We start from the raw sequence: 22849 nt of genomic DNA on the forward strand, positions 1-22849 counted from the left end.
AGCTAGGGCAGTGTTGGAGAGCTCACTCTGGTGTTATGGGCACAGGAGAACTGGCAGTGTGACTAACTAAGCTACCACCCAGGACCATATCCAGGGCTTTGCGTTCACACATGCTAACATTTACCTAATCTATGAACTGCTAGAGCACGTGAAAGGGTCAGTTCTACAGAAGCAAAGCTGCAGGATCTCCATGATACAGGGCAACAACAGGATATCTGAGAAGAGTCCAGGTGGGAATCCAGTATTGATGGGGTAACAGAGGTCTCTGTCTAAACCAATGACACATTACAGTGAATATTTGCAACTGAAGACATGTGTACAAAAGGGTCTGCTGCGGGACACAATGATCTACTACAGCTTCCATAGAGGATGGTTTTTGTTGGTTAGATTTTTTTTTGTTTTGAATTTTATTTTTATTTGGTTACTTTTGTGGGGGGAGGTTGCAAAAGCAGAGTGCAGATATGAATGGACAGGGAGATGAGCAGGATTTGGGTGCGTGAAGTGATACTCACAAAGAATCAGTAAACTGTTTTTTAAACACACACACACACACACATTTACAATCAAGTTTATTTAAATACAAAAAAAGAGATAGCCTACCAACAGAGGATATTGTGACAGTGGAGCTGGACTGGCAGAAATGAAGATATTTTTCTTTCTTTTTTCTAAAGAGACATTGATGTCTCCCAATCTGAATGTTGGATTAATGAGCAATAGACACCCCACCCCACCCTAAATGGGAACTGACCTAGAAAACCTATGCTATATCTATATATGTATCTATATACATATGGGTATATCTGCTTGGCCCTTTGTTACAATTTTAATCCCTCTTTAGTATCCTTAAGATGATGGACTTGGAAAAATCAGATTGGGGAAGTGTTGGGCTAGCTGAACTTGGAGAAGCTTTGGGTCTCTCTGTTCCTCTTCCCAGAGTAACTATATTGAATACATTTTGTATTCTATTTTGTACCATTAACTTAGCTTTATAAATAGGCTTTTTGGAGATAGGTAGTCAAATCTGACTGAAGGCACAAACCATGCCCCGCTTTCAGTATCGTATCAATAAATATGGTGTTATCGATGGACATATCCATAGTTTTGGGGCTGAAAATGGGACAATAAAACATAACTTATGTTCATTGACTCAACTGACACAAAGACCAACACAAAGTCATAGTAGAATATTAATTTTAATATTGGTATAACAGCAATCTGGAGGAATGGGATCATTTAATATGATAGGGTATGTGAAAAGCAATGGTCAGAGTGATTTGGGAACCTGATTCTTTATGGGACGAAAAACGAAACATACTCAACTCTCAGCAAAACTTACATTAATTCTGAGTAAACCAGGCCATAACCAAACTCATGGGCTTAATGGATTAATGCTAGGTCTAAACAACTCATTATTAACCTCCTACAGAATGATTAATGGTTAAGGACAGACATCTGTTGATAGGTATGACTCATATCAAATCATTTAGGCAGGAGAAAGAAAAAAGTATGGAGTATAGACTGACAGTGGCCACATAGAGTACACCAAGAATGTTCCCAACAGAAGCAGTGAACAAAATGAAACCTTGATTCTCTGTGATCTTGAAGTTACGTTGACTCTGAAGTTGGCTTTCAGTTTATATCCAACTTCCTCCAAGAATGGAAACATTCAAATTGTATCTGAGAATGTAATGTATATAATGACAAGCATATAAAATGAAAGGTGTGTACCAAAAGGACAATGAAGACAATTATTTGATGCAGGGATTCTTAGTCCTTAGACTGGAGTGAAATATGTTTTTGAAACTTAGGAGAAACATCACTACATGCAAATGTTCTATACTACTCGAAGATAGGAAACAGTTTCTATATCTACCAGCACTTGTCTTAGGGGATACACAGACACCCAAGGTTGTAACCAGTGGGACCTACAATAGATAGCCAAAGCCATGTGCTCATCCTTTACTTTTATAGTATGATACAGGTCGTAAGGTACCCAAGACACAAATCTATCTTAACGGACAAGGTGAAGGATGTGATAGGAGGCAGGAAAGAATGCCCTTCTCCCAGGCACCACTCTCATAAATTGAAGATGGAGGGACTCAATGATGTCTTCAAGAACTTGTTGGCAGTATCCATGGCCTTGGTGAAACCTTCGACTGCGTAGGGAGGAGAAACAAGAGTCAGGGCTGTGGGATAACACGCATGGAAAAAGCTCCTTCCTTGACCTCTCTCGTCCTCTCAAGTCATCTACTCTCATTTCTATCATATCATTCCTCAGTACTCCTGGCTTTTCTGTGTGCTCCAGTTGGCCTTTAATCTACTCTTCAGCAGAGAGGCAATGAATGCCCAAGGAGCATCCAGGACTATTAAGCCTCAGCTCACTATTGAGTACCAGAGGACAGTCACTACTACACTGTGCTCTTGCTACTCACCATCTCCCCATCTATGTCTTTTCCACCTTTACTCACCTCTTTCCACCCACAATTACAAACATCAACCATATTCTGCCACAGAAGGATGACATAAGGGAAAAGAAAAACTCTGAATCAGCATAGGGGAAATGAATTCAGGGACTATCCAGTGCTCATTCTCTGCCAGGCCTAGAGGCTCAGTAGCTGCCATCCTAAAGGTGAACGAAAAGGGGTGGGGACTGTGTTTGTGTTTCTACCTGCATTTTTGTGAAGCCAAACCACAGCCTTTCTTTCCAGAAGCTCCCACTCCTCCTTCAATTCCTTGCCATTCTCATGTAGCCAAAGCACAGCTAGCATTGTAGCCCAAGCCGAAGGTTCTAATACCTGCACAGACAGAGAAGTCTCTCATGCCTGGATGGAACAAGAAGTCCCACAAGATGAAACATGCAAAACTTCATGTGTTCTGTATCCCCCATGTGTTCTCCATTCTGTATTCTCCACACTGCTGTTGCATGAAGTTTTTTTCTTATCTATCCCCACCATGCACATATCATTTAAGTGATTTTCCTGATTAACAATCCACTGGGTCTTAGGACAGAAAATTGTTGAGCTACAAATCCAGTACAACCTGTAGGTCAGCAATGGGAACTAATCAAACACCTCTGAAAAGATGGTCCCACTATGCCAGAGAAGAACATGCATAAACAGCTGCCTTTACAAAATATTATTGTTATATAAATCATCTTTTCTATTTCTGGTCTGAAAGAGGAAGACAAAGTATTTCAACTCAATAGTTACATGAAATAAAAAAGTCATAGAAACATAAAATGTTTTACCCAGTGTTATACTAGAGTTAAAGACAGAGGTGAGACGGAACACTGAATGAATTCTTACTAACCACATTGTTGAATTGAAAACTTCAAGAACATAACATCATCCACGACGTTTCACTCATTGTTTCTCAAGGTTCCAGCTGTTAGTCTCAGCTGATCCATGAACATTCATGCTTTCCAGTATAACTCGCCACATCCAGAATCAGCTATCTTGACCTCTTTGAATGAGGTTGTTTCAGAACCTGAACTTCATCACTAAGAAAACTGTTCACGTAAAAGAACTGAGAACCCCGGGCATGTTCTCCTTCTCTAAAGAACCTCAGGAATTTTCAAAACATACCCTGAAATGGTTACTTCTGGAAGTAAGTGTTTTTGTGAAATTCAATGGTCAAAACCAAAGCATGTGGCTTTAGAAGTCAGCCTGTGGCCCTGACCATCAGAACTTCTGCTTCTTTCTTACTCTGTGTCAGCCAGTTGAAGTGTCTTGTTTCACAAGAAACTTCTTTTAAGAGTTTGCGTCTCTCCTCTCTGCTGTATAGGTGAGAATAGCCATACTTGCTTTGATTTATAATATAGGTTATGGTCATTTTATGAAGTAAATTCCAATTCTCTTTCAGAACCCAGACCCACTTTTCTATTACTTTGGATCAGGATTCTGCTGCATAAACTATGCCTCTGTTCTATCATATAGGAACATCCAAGTCTTCATGTTCATCAGAATCTTCATTGAAAATCCTGACAATCATAAAGATTCAGAATTTGGAGGATTTAAGAAGTATTCAAATAAAATATTTAACTACTTAAAAATACTACAACTTAAAATGTATTGACTATTTAGTGCTACCTATTTTCCACTAGTTTGTACTTGGTCCAGATACTTCTTTTTTTCCCCATAAAACCCTTTACTGAAATCTCCTACACGAGCTCTCTTGCTCACTTTATTCTGTTAATCTGCTTGCCATGGTGAAGAAGGGATGCGTATGTGTTGCTCTCAATCAATCTCTGCTAAAAATTTCATTATCCCTATATCTTCTTTACAATGTTTATCAATCATTATTTTCTCTGTTCAAAATAGCATTTTTAAAATAGAAAAATACAACACTAGACACATGTCCTTTCAAATCATCAAATACTCATGTGTTTAAAGAGAAAAATAAACAACACAATAATTTTACCACTTTGTTGTTGTTGTCGCAAGGGCTTCATATTGCCAGACTTGTACTTGCCCAATGTGAGCAGTATATACGCATGGACTGTACCTTCAGGTGTTCATGTATATTATAACTATACTCTGTGGACCATACTCTCATTTGTTCGTGTATTTTATATAACTCCATATGCTGCAAATCACTGTATTAACATTTAATTCGAACCAAATAAATTCTGTAATGTATTTTTGTCCTGACTCTTTGAAATAGCTGTGTGTTAAACACTGCACTTCAGTTACAACCATGGCCTCTTTTTGCATTAGTCACATTCAAAGACATACAATAGCCACATGCCACTAGTAGATACTGTACTTGACAACAGTGGCTAGAGATGAGGTAACATTCACATGACCACATAACTTGGTTTAGTAATTATTTAGAATATAATTTTCTCTTCATAATTTTGTAATTTGTCCTATATTTCAAGAATTTCTCACAAATCAGATGGATTACCAAGATATCATAAAATCTCAAATATAATGTATCCACATCCCTATAAGTCAATACATTTGAAATAATTGGTCAGCCAATTGTGATCTCAACTAACTTGGTCTAAAGTTAATCTAAGGTGAAGCCATGATGGGACTATTATTAGGGGTTCTTAAGATACAGACCTAGAACTGAATACAGCTCCAGTCATCCCAGGAAGACAGACAAGTTTTGCAACATTCATTTTCTTCATCTATAAGTAGCAACACAAAAGAAAGCCACCTTCCCTACTTCACTGGTGTGAGAGACAATAACAGGGTGGGTTTGAATTTCTTATCTAGCTAATTTTCACTTTTACAAGGAAGAAACTAGCAGAGACTATAAATGACATAGTGGAGGCCCTTAGATTTTCTTTTGCTACTATTACCCTTAAAGTGAAATTCATATGAATACTACCCTTGTTCTTGTTCATACAGTTCTATTATACTTCCCAAAACTCTTAATCTCCGTTCATTGACAAAGATGTCAATCTAGGCACTATCACCCTCGTATGTATTCTTCTATCTTAAGTAAACCCCGATTCATAAAATTTTTTCACTACTAACAATATTATATAAAAAAACAAATACTTATTTCTCTGATTTTCTTTGGATCTTACCTCACTAGGGCGTGCAGCCGTCATGTCTTCCAAACTAGTACCTAGAATCTTAACTAAATCTTCATTCATATCCCAGGAGCCATCTGCATTCTGGAGATTTATCAGCTGTGCAATACTATGCTCTTTATTCCCTTTGAGAAGAAAAGATAAAGTGTTTGGAAAGTATGTGGCTATTGTCCTCTTAGCCTACCTGAGGGCTTTCTGAAGTCAGTCATACAATAGCAAGAGGGCTGTAGAAAGAAAGCTTTCAGACATCCTCAAGATATATTGTTATGCTCAATATGTGAAGGGATGGCCAAGGTAGAATGAGCAAAATAAGATGGTACCTCAGTTCTGTAGGCCCTGTTTACAAGCGGGTTATGTATGAAGAGATGGCAAACAGAAGTTTGTTAGTCTAAAAGATACCCCAGAGCCCATTAGAGGAGGTTTATTGAACTCTATTGAACTATGTGGCAAGTGCACATACTAGAAAAAATCTTACCTGCTATCAGGTACTCCTGATTGAATTCCTTGGTAGGTGTTGGCATTCTGTCTAAGCTCCACTCACACAGTTACCTGGCAACAGTCAGGTATGCTCCACCCCCACAGTTACCTGGAAATAGCTAGGTATGCTTCACCCAACAGTTACCTGACAACAGCCAAATATGCTGGACTTAATATAAAAGGGGCTGCTTGCCCCCTCCTCATTCTCTTACTCTCACTTCTCTTGCCTCTTGCACTTGTCCTCCTCCCCTCTTTCCCTTTGTCCCTTCCCTCCCCATTCACCTTCCCTCTTCCCTCCACTTGCTCATGACCGGCCTTTACTTCTCTTCTCTTATACTCTTCTCTCATTAAACCTTTCCACATGGAACCATGTTTTGTCCAGATGCAAGCCGAGATTTATACCCCAATAGTAGGGATTTGGAGGACTATTTCTTCAGTTCCCATAGATCAGAGAAATACAATCTAAGGTCTGTCTCACCTTGTGGGGAACTGTCATATTTAGCCAGGTGGGACAACTCAGGGCGAGTATCTGTAGGAATCACACATTTCACCCGATAGCACTTCTGAGGCTCTTGCGGTGTGCCTAGTTGGATGTGTGAGAGACAAACCTTGGTAAGGCAAGCATTCTCTGAGATTGTAGCAGCCATTATGATACATTGAACTTAAAGGACTCTTACCATTTGGATGGTGTTTTTTGCGCAACCACTTTGGAAGATGATTTACAGGAACAACACTGGGGCAAAATACAATTTTGCTGTAAGCTGAAAGATACCAGTACAGACATTTACACTGAGGCATACACGTTCTACAAAGTTGAAAAGGACAAAAAAATGATGATCTGAGATGCAAGCACTCCCATCTTCCTCAGCTTTTGTTGTCACTTATATGTCCCATCCTTCCCTAATGTCCTGCCTTTTAGTGCACTCTGAACCACTCTTCCTACTCTCCTTCCTCTGAAACGCCCAGCACTCAGGGAAGAGTCTTTCATCCATCTTTTGATTCATCCCAGGGAGCTCCTTTCAACCAAGTCTTAAGGTATTATTTCCTCCATAAACTTGCTATCACTCACAAATTGTCTTTCTCCAAGGATTGTATCTGCCAGAATAAAGGTTTGAGAAATGGTGTTGGCAGCTTCTTCAGGCTCATATGATGCCACTTTCTCCCTCATTTGGGTAACCGTCTATCGGTCTTCATATTTTCAGCCTTCTCTGTTACTTCTTATGATCCACTGGACTATCTGAAACTCAGGCAACTGACATCCACTGCATTTCAACCTCTGCCATCAACTTGGAAATTGTGCTACCCTTGTGGTTAGCAAATGCAATATCCTACTGCAAATGGACCTGACTTTTTCAATCCCAAGGACTTTTCCCCTATTCTACTTCAGCATCAACCTCCCAACTCATGAAAACCTTGTCATCATTCAGCACTGTTCTACTTTTCAGAATTTAATTCACACACACACACACACACACACACACACACACACATGCACACATGCACACACGCACAGAGTTATTTATCGTGTTTTAACTTAAAGACTATTATATTTGGTCTGGCTATATTTTAGACTACTTAAGATGCCTTTTCTTCTACATGTCTCAGTCATTACTTTTAATAATTAAACTAATTGTTAGTTACAATTAGTTAAACTAACAATTAGTGATTGTTTCAGCCTTTGGTGATCATTGTGCTCTTCACATTCTAATCATCCAAATCACAAATTATCTTCAACTTTGAACCTCATTCAAGGTTTATTTGTATTTTTTGATGCTTAAAGTTTTTCTCATTTCTTTTCTCAACACTTGGTTGTATAGCATTCTGGAGTAGTAAAAACTCTTCATTCATAAAAGTATTTAGGGGATAAAACTTACCATCAGAGGTCCTTCTATTACGTCCATCCATGAGAATTGGCCTTAGAATATCCCTATGAAGCAGGGGCCCCTGGATTGGCTCATTGAGCTCCTTGTTGATGGCAACAAAGGCTGTGAAGGAGCTTATGATTCCAGAGTCTAGGCTGATGTCCAACACATCTCTTCTATACATTGCTGCTGTCTCCTTGAAGCCAAAGTCTTTGGACTGAATCATGGACTTTGCAGCAAGACGATGAATGGTGAAGCTGAAAGAAAAACTTTCTCGAAGTAGGAAGAAAATCTGCATGCTTTTAGCTGGAGCCTATAAAAGTTACACATCACAGGAGGGAGGGAATGCAGGAGAAGAGGAGGGAGGTGACATGTGAGTGAGAAGCAACTAAAGGTGATTGAAGTGATGCAACTCAGTTCAGCATCAAGAAAGTGATTTGGCCATCAAAGACCACCAGAAAGAAAGGAGGGGAAAGGAAACAGAATTCTCACTTGTCATCAGACTTTGGCTGTAGAGAAAATGTCATTTTTTCTTCATAACTTTTGCCATGAAGCTTATATGAGAGACACACTTCACCAGTTGCCTCTTCTTGCTGTAAGAGAAGGAATGAAAAAGAGAAATTGCTTGGAAGATAGTGGGTCATAAATGTCATGTTCCTACCCCCAGCTTAATATATTCAAGTTTCTATCTAGAAACCATGTGTTCAGGAGAGCAGGAACCTGGCATGATGGGAAGAGTGCCTGGCCAGTTCCAGTTAGCAAACACAATAACCTGTTGAAACTCAAAATCATCTGTTTTATTTGATGAATCTGCCAGGGAAGTACCTGCACCAAGAAGAGAGACTAAGATTGTGGACTTACTGGTATTTTTCCAATAAATAAGCTGTAGATGATTATCTTTTGACCCCGAAAGATAGAAGTTTGTTCTGGAGCTAGCACAGGTGCAAACATTTCCGGAGGCAAATTCCAGCTCAGAGTGACATCCTCTACTACAGACTGTAGAGAACGCCTCAGGGATCTAAGGGCCTGCAGGAGAAAAAAGAGCCTAGTAAGTATAAGCAAGAAGAGATAGTGAATGATACAATTAATGACATACTGTATATAGAGGTCATGAGACTTAATTAATACTCTGTCTAATAATAGCCTTACTGCTCTCTTTTCAGAGTCCAAAGTTGAGAAATTTAACACATAAATACGAATGAATGAAATGCTGAGAGGAAGAGATTGACAGAGAAGAGATTTAATAAAGATAGTACTGGGAGTCAGAAGTGTAGAAATATATCTGGAGATGGCTTCTCATATATAGGCATTAATAAAACTGTATCAATTTGAATTCACTTGGATCTTATAATACATAGCACACTCTTGATCTTTCTCTCCTGCCTGAATTCTTTTGCAGTAACCATTGGCCATAACACTAGAGGAGGTCCTGAAGCACACATATGGACTCTTAAGTGTGATAGCCAAGCTTTTTGTCTATCTGGTTTCAATACAAGAGCCTCAACTCTCAACAAATTATCTCTGACCTAATGTATAACAGATCAGAGACATTTTCCCCCAGGAAATCAGGCCCTCTTTCCACAGGCTGGAATTGTCACCCTTAAGTATAAATGTTCCTTTCTGACACAGATTTTAATTGTACTATCCATTTCTTTATTCATGGTTGATCGTTACCTTGGACTGCATCCTGTCATTGCCTGTGATAAACTCTGCAGTGCCCCCTGACAACAGGGCAAGGCTTTTGATTAAACTAGTGGAGGCTCCTTCTCCAATGCCAAAGGTGAAACATCTATGAATGTAAGAAGACGAAGGTTAAAGATGGAGCCTGAATGGAATTAACAAACTAACACATCATTATCAAAGATTTTAGGAATTCAGGGTATGTTTTTGAATAACTATGGAATAATTGACATTCATTATATATGTTCTCTTTTAAGGATACATAAAATGTCTCACAGTTGTGACACAATTTACCTATCCAGAGCCTGAAGATATAGTCTCATATTTTGTCTTAACACTCAGATCAAAAATCAAAGTGCAAAATCAAAGAATTCTGTCCAAAGTCATTCCCTAGCAATTGATCTGTCTAACTATGCGATTCCTCTTCTAAAACAAAGGAAAGATATAGTCAACAGCATCTTTTTGATACTACCTAACATAGCGTTAGCCTTGTTAGAGGGAGAATGTCAGACTGAGGACCATGCGTCCTGCTTTCTACGGAAATGGTTCTCATTCTGTCCAAGTCTATGCACATCAAGCAGTGTATTTTTAGTTTTTGTTTTAGTTTTATTTTGTTGTTGTGTTGTTGTTGTTGCTGTTGTTGTTATTTTCCATCATTTCATTTCCCAAGAAGCACAGTATATACACAAACAGTATATTATGGGGAAAACAAACAGGTACTTTAGATGATGTAAAAATTTTCATTGTAAATCAATGCAGTATAACCTGGGCCTCCTTGTTGATCTCTTTTTTTTTTTTTATTAACTTGAGTATTTCTTATATACATTTCGAGTGTTATTCCCTTTCCCAGTTTCCGGGCAAACATCCCCCTCCCCCCTCCCCTTTCTTATCGGTGTTCCCCTCTCCACCCTCCCCCCATTGTCCCCCTCCCCCCTTGTTGATCTCTTTTGATTGAGATAATATAAGTCACAGTTCCCAATGAGTCCAGTTATAAAGCTAATGCTCTACAAATGGAAGAATAAGGACTCAGCTTTTAGTGGCAGAAAACCAACTGGGGATTCTCATCTTACAGAACACAGCCTTCCATGTTCTTTATACCACCCAAAGCTGGAAAAAAAAAACCAGATGCCCTTTAACAGAGGAATGGATATAGAAAATGTGGTACATCTACACAATGGAGTACTACTCAGCTATCACAAACAATGACTTCATGAAATTCATAGACAAATGGATGAACTAGAAAATATCATCCTGAGTGAGATAACCCAATCCCAGAAAAACACATGGTATGCATTCACTGATAAGTGGTTATTAACCCAAAAGCTCGAATTACCCAAGATATAATTCATAGACCACATGAAACTCAAGAAGAAGGATGACCAAAGTGTGGATATGTCACTCCTTCTTAAAAGGCAGAACAAAAATATTCACAGGAGGGGATATGGAGGCAAAATTTGGAGAAAAGACTGAAGGAACAGCCATTCAGAGCCTATCCTCAATGGGTATACAGCCCATCTCTCTACCAAAACTAGATAAGATTGATAAAGCTGAGATGTGTATGCTGACAGGAGCCAGATATAGATGTCTCCTGAGAGGCCCAGCCAGAGCATGTCAAATACAGAGGTGAATGCTAGCAGCAAACCATTGAACTGAGAAGGGGATCCCCATTAGAAGAATTAGAGAAAGGATTGAAAGAGCTGAAGGGTCTTGCAACTCCAAATGAACAACAATGCCAATCAACCAGAGCTTCCAGGGACTAAACCACTACCCAAAGACTATACATGGACTGACCCATGGCTCCAGCTGCATATGTAGTGGAGGATGGCCTTGTTGGGCACCAATGGAAGGAGAAGCTCTTGGTCCTGACAAGGCTGAACACCCCCCAGTGTAGGCGAATGTGGTGGGGTCAGGAAGAGGGGTGCATGGGGAGGGGAACACCCTTATAGAAGAAGGGGAGGGAGATGGGATAGGGGGCTTATGTCCTGGAAACCAGGAAAAGGAATAACATTTGAAATGGATATAAAAAATGGATAAAAGAAAACATTTCAACCACAATCTATATGATCTTTACATATAGAACCAAGTGAAAAATTGTTCATGCCTGATCATTTGCTCAGAACTCAAAATACTGCTTTATGTGGAAGGTAATAAAAACAGTAATTGCAATGACAGAAAATATTTGTGATACTTAAATTGTGTTAAGACAATTCCTGATGTTTATACATTTTTATTATTTCTACTGTCACAGTAAATATTTAAATAAATACTGTTACTTTCTCCATTTCAGGAAGAAATATAAGGGTTAGAGAGGTAACTTGACCTCCCCATTTAGTAAGTAAGTAAATGGGTAGGGAAGTGAGACATACAGGAATTAATATGTAGCTTAGGTTCCAGCACACAGTCTGGACTCTGGTCATGGAAATGTGGCTGCAGTTTGTGTTTGCTTGCTTGTTTGCTTCTTATACCCCATTATTATTGTCCTTTTCTTTTCTTTTGTTATTTTTATTGATACTTTATGTATTTAGATTTCAAATGCTACTCTCTCCCCCCTCCCCTTACTTCTATGAAGATGCTCCCGCTCCCACCCACCCACTTCCACCTCAACACACTGGCATTCCCCTGCCCTGGGGAGTTGATCCTTCACAGGACCAAGGGCTTCTCCTATTGATGTCAGCCAGTATCGTCCTCTGGTACATAAACTACATGGTTAGTTGTTTAGTCCCTGGGAGCTCTAGGGCGATCTGGTTGGTTGATATTGTTGTTCTTCCTGTGGGGTTGCAAACCCTTTCAGCTTCTTCAGTCCTTTCTCTAGCTCCTCCATTGGAGTCCAATGGTTAGCTGCAAGCTTCCTCATCTGTATCAGTAAGGCTCTGGCAGAGGGCAGAGCCTTTCGGGAGACATCCATATCAGGCTCCTGCCAGCAAGCACTTCTTGGCATCAGTAATAGTGACTGGGTTTGGTGGCTGCATATGGGATGGTTCCCCAGGTGGGACAGTCTCTGGATGACCTTTTCTTCAGTTCCTGCTCTGCTCTTTGTCCCTGTCCTTCTTCCCATGAGTATTTTCTTCTCCATTTTAAGGAGGACTAAAGCATCCACAGTTTGGTCTTCCATCTTCTTGAGCTTCATATGGTCTGTGAATTGTTTCCTAGGTATTCTGAGTTTTTGGGCTAGTATCCACTTAGCAGTGAACATATACCATGTATGTTTTTTGTGACTGGGTTGCTTCACTCAGGATGATTCTGAACATCTATGTTCTAAATCTAAGGGTACCCATATTCATGAAAGAAACTTTACTAAAGCTCAAAGCATATACATATACATATACATATACATATACATATACATATACATATACATATACATATACATATACATATACATATACATATACATATACATATACATATACATATACATATACATATACATATACATATACATATACATATACATATATACATATACACAATAATAGTGGGAGATTTCAACATCCCACTGTCATCAATGGACAGACCATGGAAACAGAAACTAAACAGAGACACAGTGAAACTAACAGAAGTCATGAACCTAAAACAAAAGAATATACCTTCTTCTCAGCACCTCATGGTACCTACTCAAAAATTGACCATATAATCGGTCACAAAACAGGCCTCAACAGATTCAAGAAGTTTGAAATAATCCCATGCATTTGATTAACTGCAGTTTTCTAAGCAGGCAGAAAACTAGAGACCTACATATAGTTCCTTTTCATTCTTTGAGAATTTCATACATGAATGCAGCATATTTTAATTATATCCACCCTTCACTACCTCCAACAAATCCCCTTAGACCCTCTATTTCAACTATGTACCCTACCAACTTTTTATAACCCACTGAATGTATTCAATGCTGTCCATATGTACATGGATGTAATGCCACCCACTGGCACATGGGCAACCTACCAGTGGGCACTGCTCTAAACACACTGATTTCTCTGCCTAGAAATGCTCACTCACCACAGCTTCACTGAATGGGAGTAAGTCCTTCTCCCACCAATGCTGGAAATTCTGTAAAGAATTTCTTTTTAATAAGGGATGCTTTAATATATGGAAAACCATCAACATAATCCACTATATACAAAGTATTTTTAGTAAATACTATTTTAAAACATTAAAGAAACTAAGACATTCAAATTCTATCCCTTCGAAGACAGTAATAACATGGGTGAAAACCTCAGAAGGCATCCATCTACCTTCTGGAGCAAATATCGGGTACAAATAAACAGAAAAAAAATCTAAGTTTGGGCTTTCAAAGAGCAGTTTCCCTTGTCATAGAGTTGTAGACAGAACCTTCTGGGGACTTACACATTTAAGAGGTTTAAAAAATGTAAGGGTAAATTAGGTTTTCTTTTTTCTTATTTTTATTGCAATTGATGTTATTTGGAGTATTGGTTTTATTTCCATAGAAAATAAATAATCACTTGGTAAGTCTTCAAAGTGCTTAGTATCGGATAATGCTTTGCTACATTTGGCCTTGCTAAAACTCCCCAGTAGAAATGAGACCACCCTCATACCTGTATTTTCTGCTCCGGAACTTAACTTCTCTGATTACACTAAAACTTTCAACAATTTCTCCATCTGTGAAGACAAAGATCTGTACAAAGCAAAAAACAGAACACTCATCAAGTGACTATCAGGTTCATTTTAAGAGAATAGAATTTAACCCTTGAAACAATTCAACAGATTATCCTCAAATTCTCTGGTGCCTCTTTAAACAAGTAGAAGATCACTATTCTCCAGTGTTCTGCTATAGCTAGAATGACCACGGGGTCAGCACAAAATCATTGGGCATTTCAGACGTTAACACATTAGTTTTTACTTCAGTTAAGAAGAAAAATGCCTGTTATTTTTATTTCTCTCTCCTATACACCAGAAGCCTGAAGTACATACAGTGTTTCTAGAGTCTTTCAGTGACATGCAAGGACATACATTCTTAAGGAGAATTTTCATTCTCTCTGCCCTTCAGTTAGCTTTGGTCCAATTCTCACCTGTAAGGGATGCCCTGGGATTGGGGGTTTCCTCACAATTTTCCGTAGTGGTGTTAAAAGTTCAGTCCCTCCTAGATCAGCGAGCAAAAGCTTTACTTTTGCCACTGCCATCTCCATGGTTTCCTGAGAATACTTCACACTGATTCTGAGAAAGGCAAGCACATGTGGTTACATGATAGTACCATCGAACCCTGATCAAATAGCAATTCTACCTGAATTTCCCCCATGCTCAGGTCAGCTCTTCACCTACTCTTTCACCATTCATTTTCTCCCTTTAAAATGTATAGTTTATGTGATTTTACAACATTGTTTGTGTGTGTGTGCATGCGTGCGTGAGAGCACACCAGTGAAAGATTGGAAGACAGTTTGTGGGAACTGATTTTTTTTTCCTTCTACCATGTGAGCTCTGGTTACTCAAACTTGGCTTGTCAAGCTGAGCAGTAAGGATTCCTACCTAGCTAGCTATGTTGTATGCAAGCCCTCTTATAACTTCTTGGCCCCCTTTTCTGGAAACTTACGGAAAGAACTCCTCATGGGTGGCTCCAAATCCATAGATGTTGAAATAGCAGCCCATGGGCAAACTCTTCAGTAGCAGAATCAGTGTTTCCTGGAGGTGAGAAAATGTGGTCAGCAAAGTGACTGTGTATGCACATGCACACATGTATGGTTCAAGTGTGTGATATGGGCTGTCCATACTACCTTACTCCATCTCGTACTCTAAGGAAACACCAAGAACTCAGACAAGGGGCATACAACCATCACAAACAGAGTGCAACTGAACCACTCCCTAACCCCAGATCCATCTTCAATGAGTTCTTTTTACCTTGGCAGCATCTATTCTCAGCTGAGACTTGTTCTTGGAACTCATGGGGTTATTCATGCTTTTTGAACAGTCCATAAGGAACACAAATTCTCCACATTTTGTTGTGGTCTCCACTTCTGGGATATCTGGGTAGAAACTCACCATTGCAGAAGGTGCTCCCATTAAACTATCTATATAGAAAGGATTAAGATGTTGTAAGACAAAAAGAAACCCAAGAATCCTAAAGTCCCTAAGAACACTTTGATGATATAGGTTTAAAATCTCACCTATCTCCATAGCTAAAGAAGCAAAATCACAAGTTAAAAGTACTCTGGCAGACAGAATGAGTCCAAGGCCAACCTGAGTAATTTAATGAAGTCCTTTCTCAAGAAAGGAAATATAGCCTACTAAATAGTGTGCCAGGACCACGGGTCAATTGAAGCATTTGCCTAACATTTGAAAGACTCTAGATCCACTCGAAAGACTCTCCCTCTCCCTCTCCCTCTCCCTCTCCCTCTCCCTCCCCCTCCCACTCCCTAATCTCCCAAAATCAATTGTGAACAGAACAGTGAGATGGAAAAACACAAGCTCAAATCCCATTTTGTTTTGTTTCATTTCGTTTTGTTTTGTTTTATATGTGTGTGGTTTGGTTTGGTTTCTTTCTTTGTGTCCTTTCTTTTTCTTTTTCTCTTTTTTAATATTTTAAACAGTTTGCTTGCAAAGGGTGGGAGGTGAGCTATGAACATTCAAAAGACACAGTTGAAGGAATATGAAGATGAAGAAAGGGGATTAGCATATAAAAGTAACAGTGATACTGGTGCCATTGCCAATGAATGTTCTTTTCCTGGAAGCTCAGAAAAAGATGTCAGACACCCAGGGTTAGCATTTGCCAGCATTTGCCAAAAGCAGTCCATGAATTTAAGCTTCTTCAACAAATAAAAATAATGAGAATTAATTTTGCTTGTTTTTAAGCTGTTAATTCCAGGGACCAAGAGATAGCTTAACAGGTAAAGCTGCTGTATTTGGACATGTTTGAACTCTTGAGAGGGGAAAATGTCATAGAACTATTTTAAATTGTATCTTTTCAAAATTGGTTATGGCTCAAGTTTATACCATTTGCATTTTCCAGTTATTTATTCATGTTCTTCCAATTATTTATTAATGGAATTAAACATACTGATTATTAAAAAATGTTTGGTTAGAGAAGTGTGAGGACTTTCAAGTATTTCAGATTGTTGATATCTTCCTTATGACTTACCAGACAATCAAAGTGTCAATATTTGAGAGTAGTTTTAAGACAAGGTGAGCTCCTAGGGGGTAACTTCCAAGTGAGGAAGAAAATACCTGATGGCTTTTCAGGCATTCCCATCTCCACAGCTACACTGGGGCTGTGCACCTTTCTATAGAAAATAAGGAGTTCCACATCTCGGTCAAACTTGTGTCCGTCAGCCAAGGAAACCTGAGGAAGGAACCAACAGAGAAGCTGTGTTGGAACTTCCACTGACTGCTTCAAGAGTTTTAAACCAGATCTAGGACTACAGGTGTCCATGAGCAGCATGAAAAGAGTTATTATACAAAGAGTAGGTAAGAAAGTCAATAGCTCAGAATTGAGTCATTAGCTAAAGCACAAAGAACTGGTAACTTTTGCATTGTTTACCTGAGCTGAGGTCTTGTTATCTCCAGTGTACTCAATGGGATTCAAGGGACAGTTGGATTGGATTGTACTGATACCAAGCTTGGAGCTGATGTTGGCAACCATGCTGAGTGTGTAGGGCAATTCTTCCAAGGGAACTATCGGGGTCTTCATATCCAGGCAACTGTCCACACATTGATCTACAGAAAGAACCCCAGTTCTGTGTTTCTTGCCAGCACATCTAGTACTCCAAAAATGCATTGTGTTTTCCCAACTTATTCCACCAAAGATAAGTATCCAAAAGGGAGAGAAACTCACCAGAGAGATGGTATCTAGGATTCAGGATGGCTGGGAGCACATAGCGCAGGGCCCCATCATCTTCCAAGGGAAGTTCTTGCACATATCTCAGTGTCAGTGACACTTTTGACCCTGGCTGCAGGTTCCCCACATTACAACAGAAGACATCCCTGGAACACTTGTCTTCTTCCAATAAGTAAGGCTGAAATCCCCCAGAGAAAGCCTCTTCATACCTTTTGTGGGGCTACAGGAAAAAACATGAGGGGTGAGGAAAGAACATGACACGAATGAACCATCAACAGACACCCAGCGTGCACATAAAACCGACACCGTTTCCAAGAGACTGGTCACTGGAAGGGCTACACTCTGGATGACAAATTATCTGCATCCCAAATAACTTTAGGCAAATAGATTAAAAGTAAATGAAGGAAAAGACATTGGTACTCATTTTTTTTTATTTACTGCATTTGATAAAAGTCTAAGGAGTAAGTCCAATGTAAACAAGAAGGGAAAGGGATAAACTCATTCCTCAGACCTGATACTTGTCCTCCAACTCTGCCACAATTTTCTTTCCATCCACACAGGCCTCAAAGCTGTAGACAGCAGAATCTTCATCCATGGGGAACACAAAGAAGGTCTCTAAGGGGGTTTTCTCTTCATTCTTATAGTTTAGGGTTGCAGACACACCAGCCACAAAATCATTGATGGACAGAGTCACGGCAATGCTCTTCGGCACCACTAGGGAAAGAGCAGGGTTCTGTAGTCTAACAAAACGTGCTAGCGTCATACCCACAGAACTTCCTAGGTTCTGAAGAGTCCAGCACTAAGGGTTTTGGCTCTTGCTTACCTGGCTCTCTTACTTTAGTGAGTAAGCCACTCGAACTCACCATGTTGACACTGTGGTTCTGTGGAAAGATACATCATTTTCTACATTACATGGCTAGAGTCAAGCACTGAAATATCACCACCTTCCATATCTCCCTGGCAGAATACATGCAGGCATGCAGAGTGAGTTTTAGAGCTGGAAAGAAGAATGTGGTCTGAAGGAGACAGAAATGTCAAAGTTCCGGTTTCTATTAAATGGCAAACCAGGTGGGAAGATATGAGAATCCTGAGGTATCTACAAACAGGAAATCTCAAGAGGCTGCTTTACACAATTAATTCCACTTTCTCTAAATTGGGAATAACATACTGCATCTCATACCTACTGAACAGGTACCCTAAGTATAGCCAATCTGAATATTAGAATCTGTTAAAGATGAGAAACATAACACCATCATAAAAATGTACCAATCCTATGGACAAGCTTTCTAGACTAGGGGCAGATCCTTAAAAAGCCTTCCTCAATGATGTTAGCAGTGTTCCTGTTGTCATGGTTACTACTGTCTAATAAACGCCAGCCACTTATTATTTCATTCACACTACTCAGAGATCTGTGTGAGCAGCTGTGTGATCCAAGGGTTGTCTGCCTGCTGACTCCTTGTTTGTGAGTTGCTCTAGAGGGCAGAACGCAAATAACAGTGCCAGTAATTCATCCATGCTTTTCTAATTTACACATGTATATGATAAATGCAACATAACCTCAATTTAGAAGTAAGATAGCCTAAATTTGTTTCTATACTATTATAATCATTTTTAAAGCTAGAACATGTTATAGTTTTAAAAAAGAATGGAAGGAGTTCATGCTTTATGATTGCCATGACTGTCCTATCACAGGCTCTGTATGTTGTTTGAATCTCCCATGTGTGGTAGCTCTGCAGGTTTGAAGGGCCCTGAAACCCATTAGGAATGATGAACGCTTCCCTTTCAGCTGACTTTGGACTCCACTTCCTGGCAACCTTAGGAAGGGAAACATGAGCTTGGCCTGACTTCAGAATTGAAAATACCATATGAAAATGTGGAGGTATAAGGCCTTGGGTGGGAGCGGGGGCATTAAAGGGAACGCACTTGTTCCAGGTTAAAAAGAATAAAATTTGAGTTCTACCTAAGGCCCTGGTTAGAGCCACGCACTCTATACTATTGTCCTTCCCTCTCCAAAAGGCTGCCAGCAGAAGAGAAAGAACTACCTAGCTTCTTAATGATAATTAATTCACCCTGGTGCCCATTAGCCCTCCCACAATTTGGAGTTCACAGAGCTTTTTACACAGGACTGGCTTATGGTAGCAGGAGAGACAACTAGATGTTTCTCTATAGATCTACCTCTCCTTTCGACAGCCACATAAATGCCTAAATTAAGGGCAGGGATAGCCTCTCTTCGTCTGGCGGAACTAACTTGTTTTATTTCTCCAACTCTACTATAACCATTCTTGAACTTCCTTCTATGTCAGCTTCATAATGTTTTTATTACGACACACACACACACACACACACACACACACACACACACACACACACACACGAAAGTGAACACCATTTTCCCAGTAACACCTATGATGGGTGTAAAATGTTCCATGAGCACTCTGTACTTGATCATCGCCTAGCTTTCCTTTCCCTGTTGTGACAAAATGGGACCTGAGCTGCAGTGGCAGGTACCAATAAAGGTACATTTCATTGGAGCTGAAGTGTCACTGCCTGGAGCACACAGAATGCTTATGACAACTGATAGTCTGATGCAGATGAACTGGCTGGCGGGGCAGTTGATTTAAATACCTCCACCTTCCTTGGGACAGACAAACCATACCAATAGGGCTCTTGTCTTTCTCTGTGGGGCAGCCCTACCTTGAGGGTTCCAAAGCACTGCACAGGGATAGGCCTGGGCTAATCATCCTCATCTAAATATCAATTTCAAATACATTCTAAGTTGTGATGTATTGTAGTGATACAGCATTTGCTTAGCACTCGTGAGTGCACACACATACACACCCACATACACACACAAACCACACACAAACACACACACATATACACCCACATACACACACACATACACACCCACATACACACCCACACACACCCACACAAACACACCCACATACACACCTACATACACAAACACACACACACACATACACACCCACATACACACCCACACCCACACCCACACACACATACACACACACAAACATACACCCACAAACACACACATACACACCCACATACAAACACACACACAAACACACACACACACACACACACACACACACACTGGGGGGGGGGGTCCGGGGAGCGCAATCTTCATGCTGATCACACACCCACTCTCACAAATCACCTGCAGCTATGATTCTGGCTCAACTCTCCATGTTGTTCTTCAACAACTGCGGAATAAATCCTGGCTGTTAAAATGTTTTACCACTTGACAGCAAAGCAAGAATTGCAACAGATGAGAATTTATGAAAACACAGAGCAACCAGGAAAACATGCAAGGAAGGGGTGGGGGGCGTCCTTTAAATGAGACAAAATGCCGCAGGAAAGGCCTGCGGCCAGAGGAAAAAAAATGTCTAATCATAGCAACAGGAAGCTTAGAGCGGGAGACTCACCCTGAGCACCAACAGCTGAAAAGATACACGCTGTCTGGCAGCCGAGAGCTCAGGCTGGCAGTGGCCACTGCAGGAGGCTGAGAGGAGAGAGGCAGACCACAGTCACTTGTAATGAAAAAACAAAACAAATATCCTTTATTTCCTGAATCTAACCTCAGAGTAAATTTCCCTCGCGGAGGGATTTCCCTCTCCCTTTCCACCCTTTCTCATATAAACAGTAAATTGTGGCACGGCTTCGTTCTGCCTCTCAGGAAAAAAACTAAGACAAGTGCCTCTCTTTAAGGTAGAGAGGTCCCCCCAGGTGGGACCAAGGTCCAAGTCCAGAACCTGTTGTTGTTGCTGGTGGTGGACGTGGAAGGGCTTCTATGCTGGGCGGGATGCGCTCTGGCGTGGACCCTCTGGGCAGAGCAACTGCAGAGAAGAGGGCGGGAGTGTGAAGAAACAGCTGGCCACTCCCCTGCCTTTGGCTGATGGGAACTAGAAGCTAACCGCGGAGGAAACTCGGAAAGGGGAGGATAGCTTGTAAATCAAAAAGAGGGTAATTTCAACTTTCGATTGTCTGCCCTTGGTTTTCAGTACCTCGAGGATTACAAAAACGGCCAGTTTTCCTGAGTTTTTGTTGTTGTTGTTTTGTTTTTTTGTTTTGTTTTTTGTTTTGATTTTTTTTTAGGACTTAATGAGCTCCAAGCAGTTTTCGCGGTCAGAGGCTTAAAACTGCACTTCCGCAGCACAATTTTACATAAAACTGATAACTTTATTGAAAGTAAAGGGACTTTGGAGGTGGAAGAAGGGGCGTGGGGCGGTTTAAGGATGCAGAAAAAGAAGGTTTAAGACAGACAGACAGACAGACAGCTGAGAGCAAGAGGGGATTGCTTGAGGATGTCAGATGATTAAATGACTCTTGCATCCTGATAAACTTTCCATGGCACAGAAATCATCCACAAGTACCCGCTCCCCACACTTGGAGTTTGCAGTTTAAGCAAGCCCCAAAAGTGGGTGGACCTCCTAAGTAAGCGGAGAGGGGGAGGGGAAGGCAATTTTTAAGTCCCGGATGGGAGTGGGGGTGTGTTTTCAGGGATGGGAGTGGGATTTGGTCCAAGCGTCTGCAATGCGAGCTCTTACCTTCTGCAGAAATCCTGGTGCTGTGATTCAAGAAAAGTGAAAACAGCTGCAGATCAATTTTCCTGGAAAACACACCCACCTCTCTTGCTCTGTTGTAACTTAGCAACTCTAAGAGGACAGCATCTGCAGGGAAGAGAAGCCCTGTTGAATTTCAAAGCTTGCTGTTTACCTCTGCCTGTGCTCTGCAGAGCAAGGATCTCTGACCAGGCAAAGCCAAAGACAAGCAAATCGTTGTTCAAGTGAAAATTTAAAATTATAACAACAAAAAGACTCGGTAGGAAAAGGTATGAAAATGAAATGCTTCTGTAACAAATTAAGTTACCAACAGGTTTGTATCAGTGCTTCTAATTTGAAGTGAAGGTTTCTTGACTTCCATCTCCTGGTGATGACCAGTCCAGGAACACACTCTGCCTCAAAACCGGGGGGCCCAGCATATGCAGTGTATAGAAATCACATCTGATGTTGCAGACTGTCTGCTGGAGTATCTAACAGCAAAGTGAACAGAGTTCTCCCTCCGATGTGCTGGAATAAAAGCCTAGGACTCGTCTTACCACATGACACACATGTTGTAAGAAGCAGAATTGGGGAATGTTTTTGGCACAATATATACAAATAAATAGAACTTTATAGTTAACCATAAATCCAAACTTGGTTTTAAAACAATGTTTAGTTTCATTATGTCGTGTTAAAATTTTAATGAGTCCAATTTTCAAGCCTTTAAAGAAAAAGGTCATTTTAAATGCATACATATTATACATACATTCATGCATATATGGAAGGCACTGTTGTACGAATTTGCATTTTGTCAATAAGAAGAGATAGGAATTTATTACCCAACAATACTAGCTAGTTTTTATATCAAAATGACAAAAGCTAGAGTCATTTCGGAAAAAGAAACCTTGATTAAGAATATGAACTCGTAATATTG

General features: G+C 40.2%; 1 protein-coding gene across 2 annotated transcripts; it reads right to left on the minus strand.

Moving 5' to 3' along the window:
- Nucleotides 1-1174: 1174 nt before the first annotated feature.
- Nucleotides 1175-22217, minus strand: Vwa5al1 (von Willebrand factor A domain containing 5A like 1). 2 transcript variants are annotated; one of them, XM_063266330.1, is made up of 20 exons: nt 21922-22217; nt 20800-20876; nt 18171-18228; nt 17859-18061; nt 17345-17567; nt 17051-17226; nt 16738-16852; nt 15415-15584; nt 15110-15198; nt 14592-14736; nt 14118-14197; nt 9559-9673; nt 8746-8910; nt 8377-8477; nt 7897-8141; nt 6700-6783; nt 6501-6605; nt 5540-5670; nt 2669-2795; nt 1175-2156 (listed from the first exon to the last, which is right to left on the minus strand). In XM_063266330.1, exons 3-20 carry the CDS (start codon nt 18211-18213, stop codon nt 2077-2079), a joined length of 2397 nt encoding a protein of 798 aa, XP_063122400.1. In that variant the 5' UTR covers nt 18214-18228; nt 20800-20876; nt 21922-22217; the 3' UTR covers nt 1175-2076. The 2 variants fall into 2 exon arrangements, with proteins under 2 accessions (XP_063122400.1, XP_056840500.1); XM_056984520.2 differs by lacking the exon at nt 21922-22217 and adding an exon at nt 21127-21808.
- Nucleotides 22218-22849: the final 632 nt, after the last annotated feature.

The sequence above is a fragment of the Rattus norvegicus genome, chromosome 8 (genome assembly GCF_036323735.1).
Source record: "Rattus norvegicus strain BN/NHsdMcwi chromosome 8, GRCr8, whole genome shotgun sequence".
Classification (NCBI taxonomy): domain Eukaryota; kingdom Metazoa; phylum Chordata; class Mammalia; order Rodentia; family Muridae; genus Rattus; species Rattus norvegicus.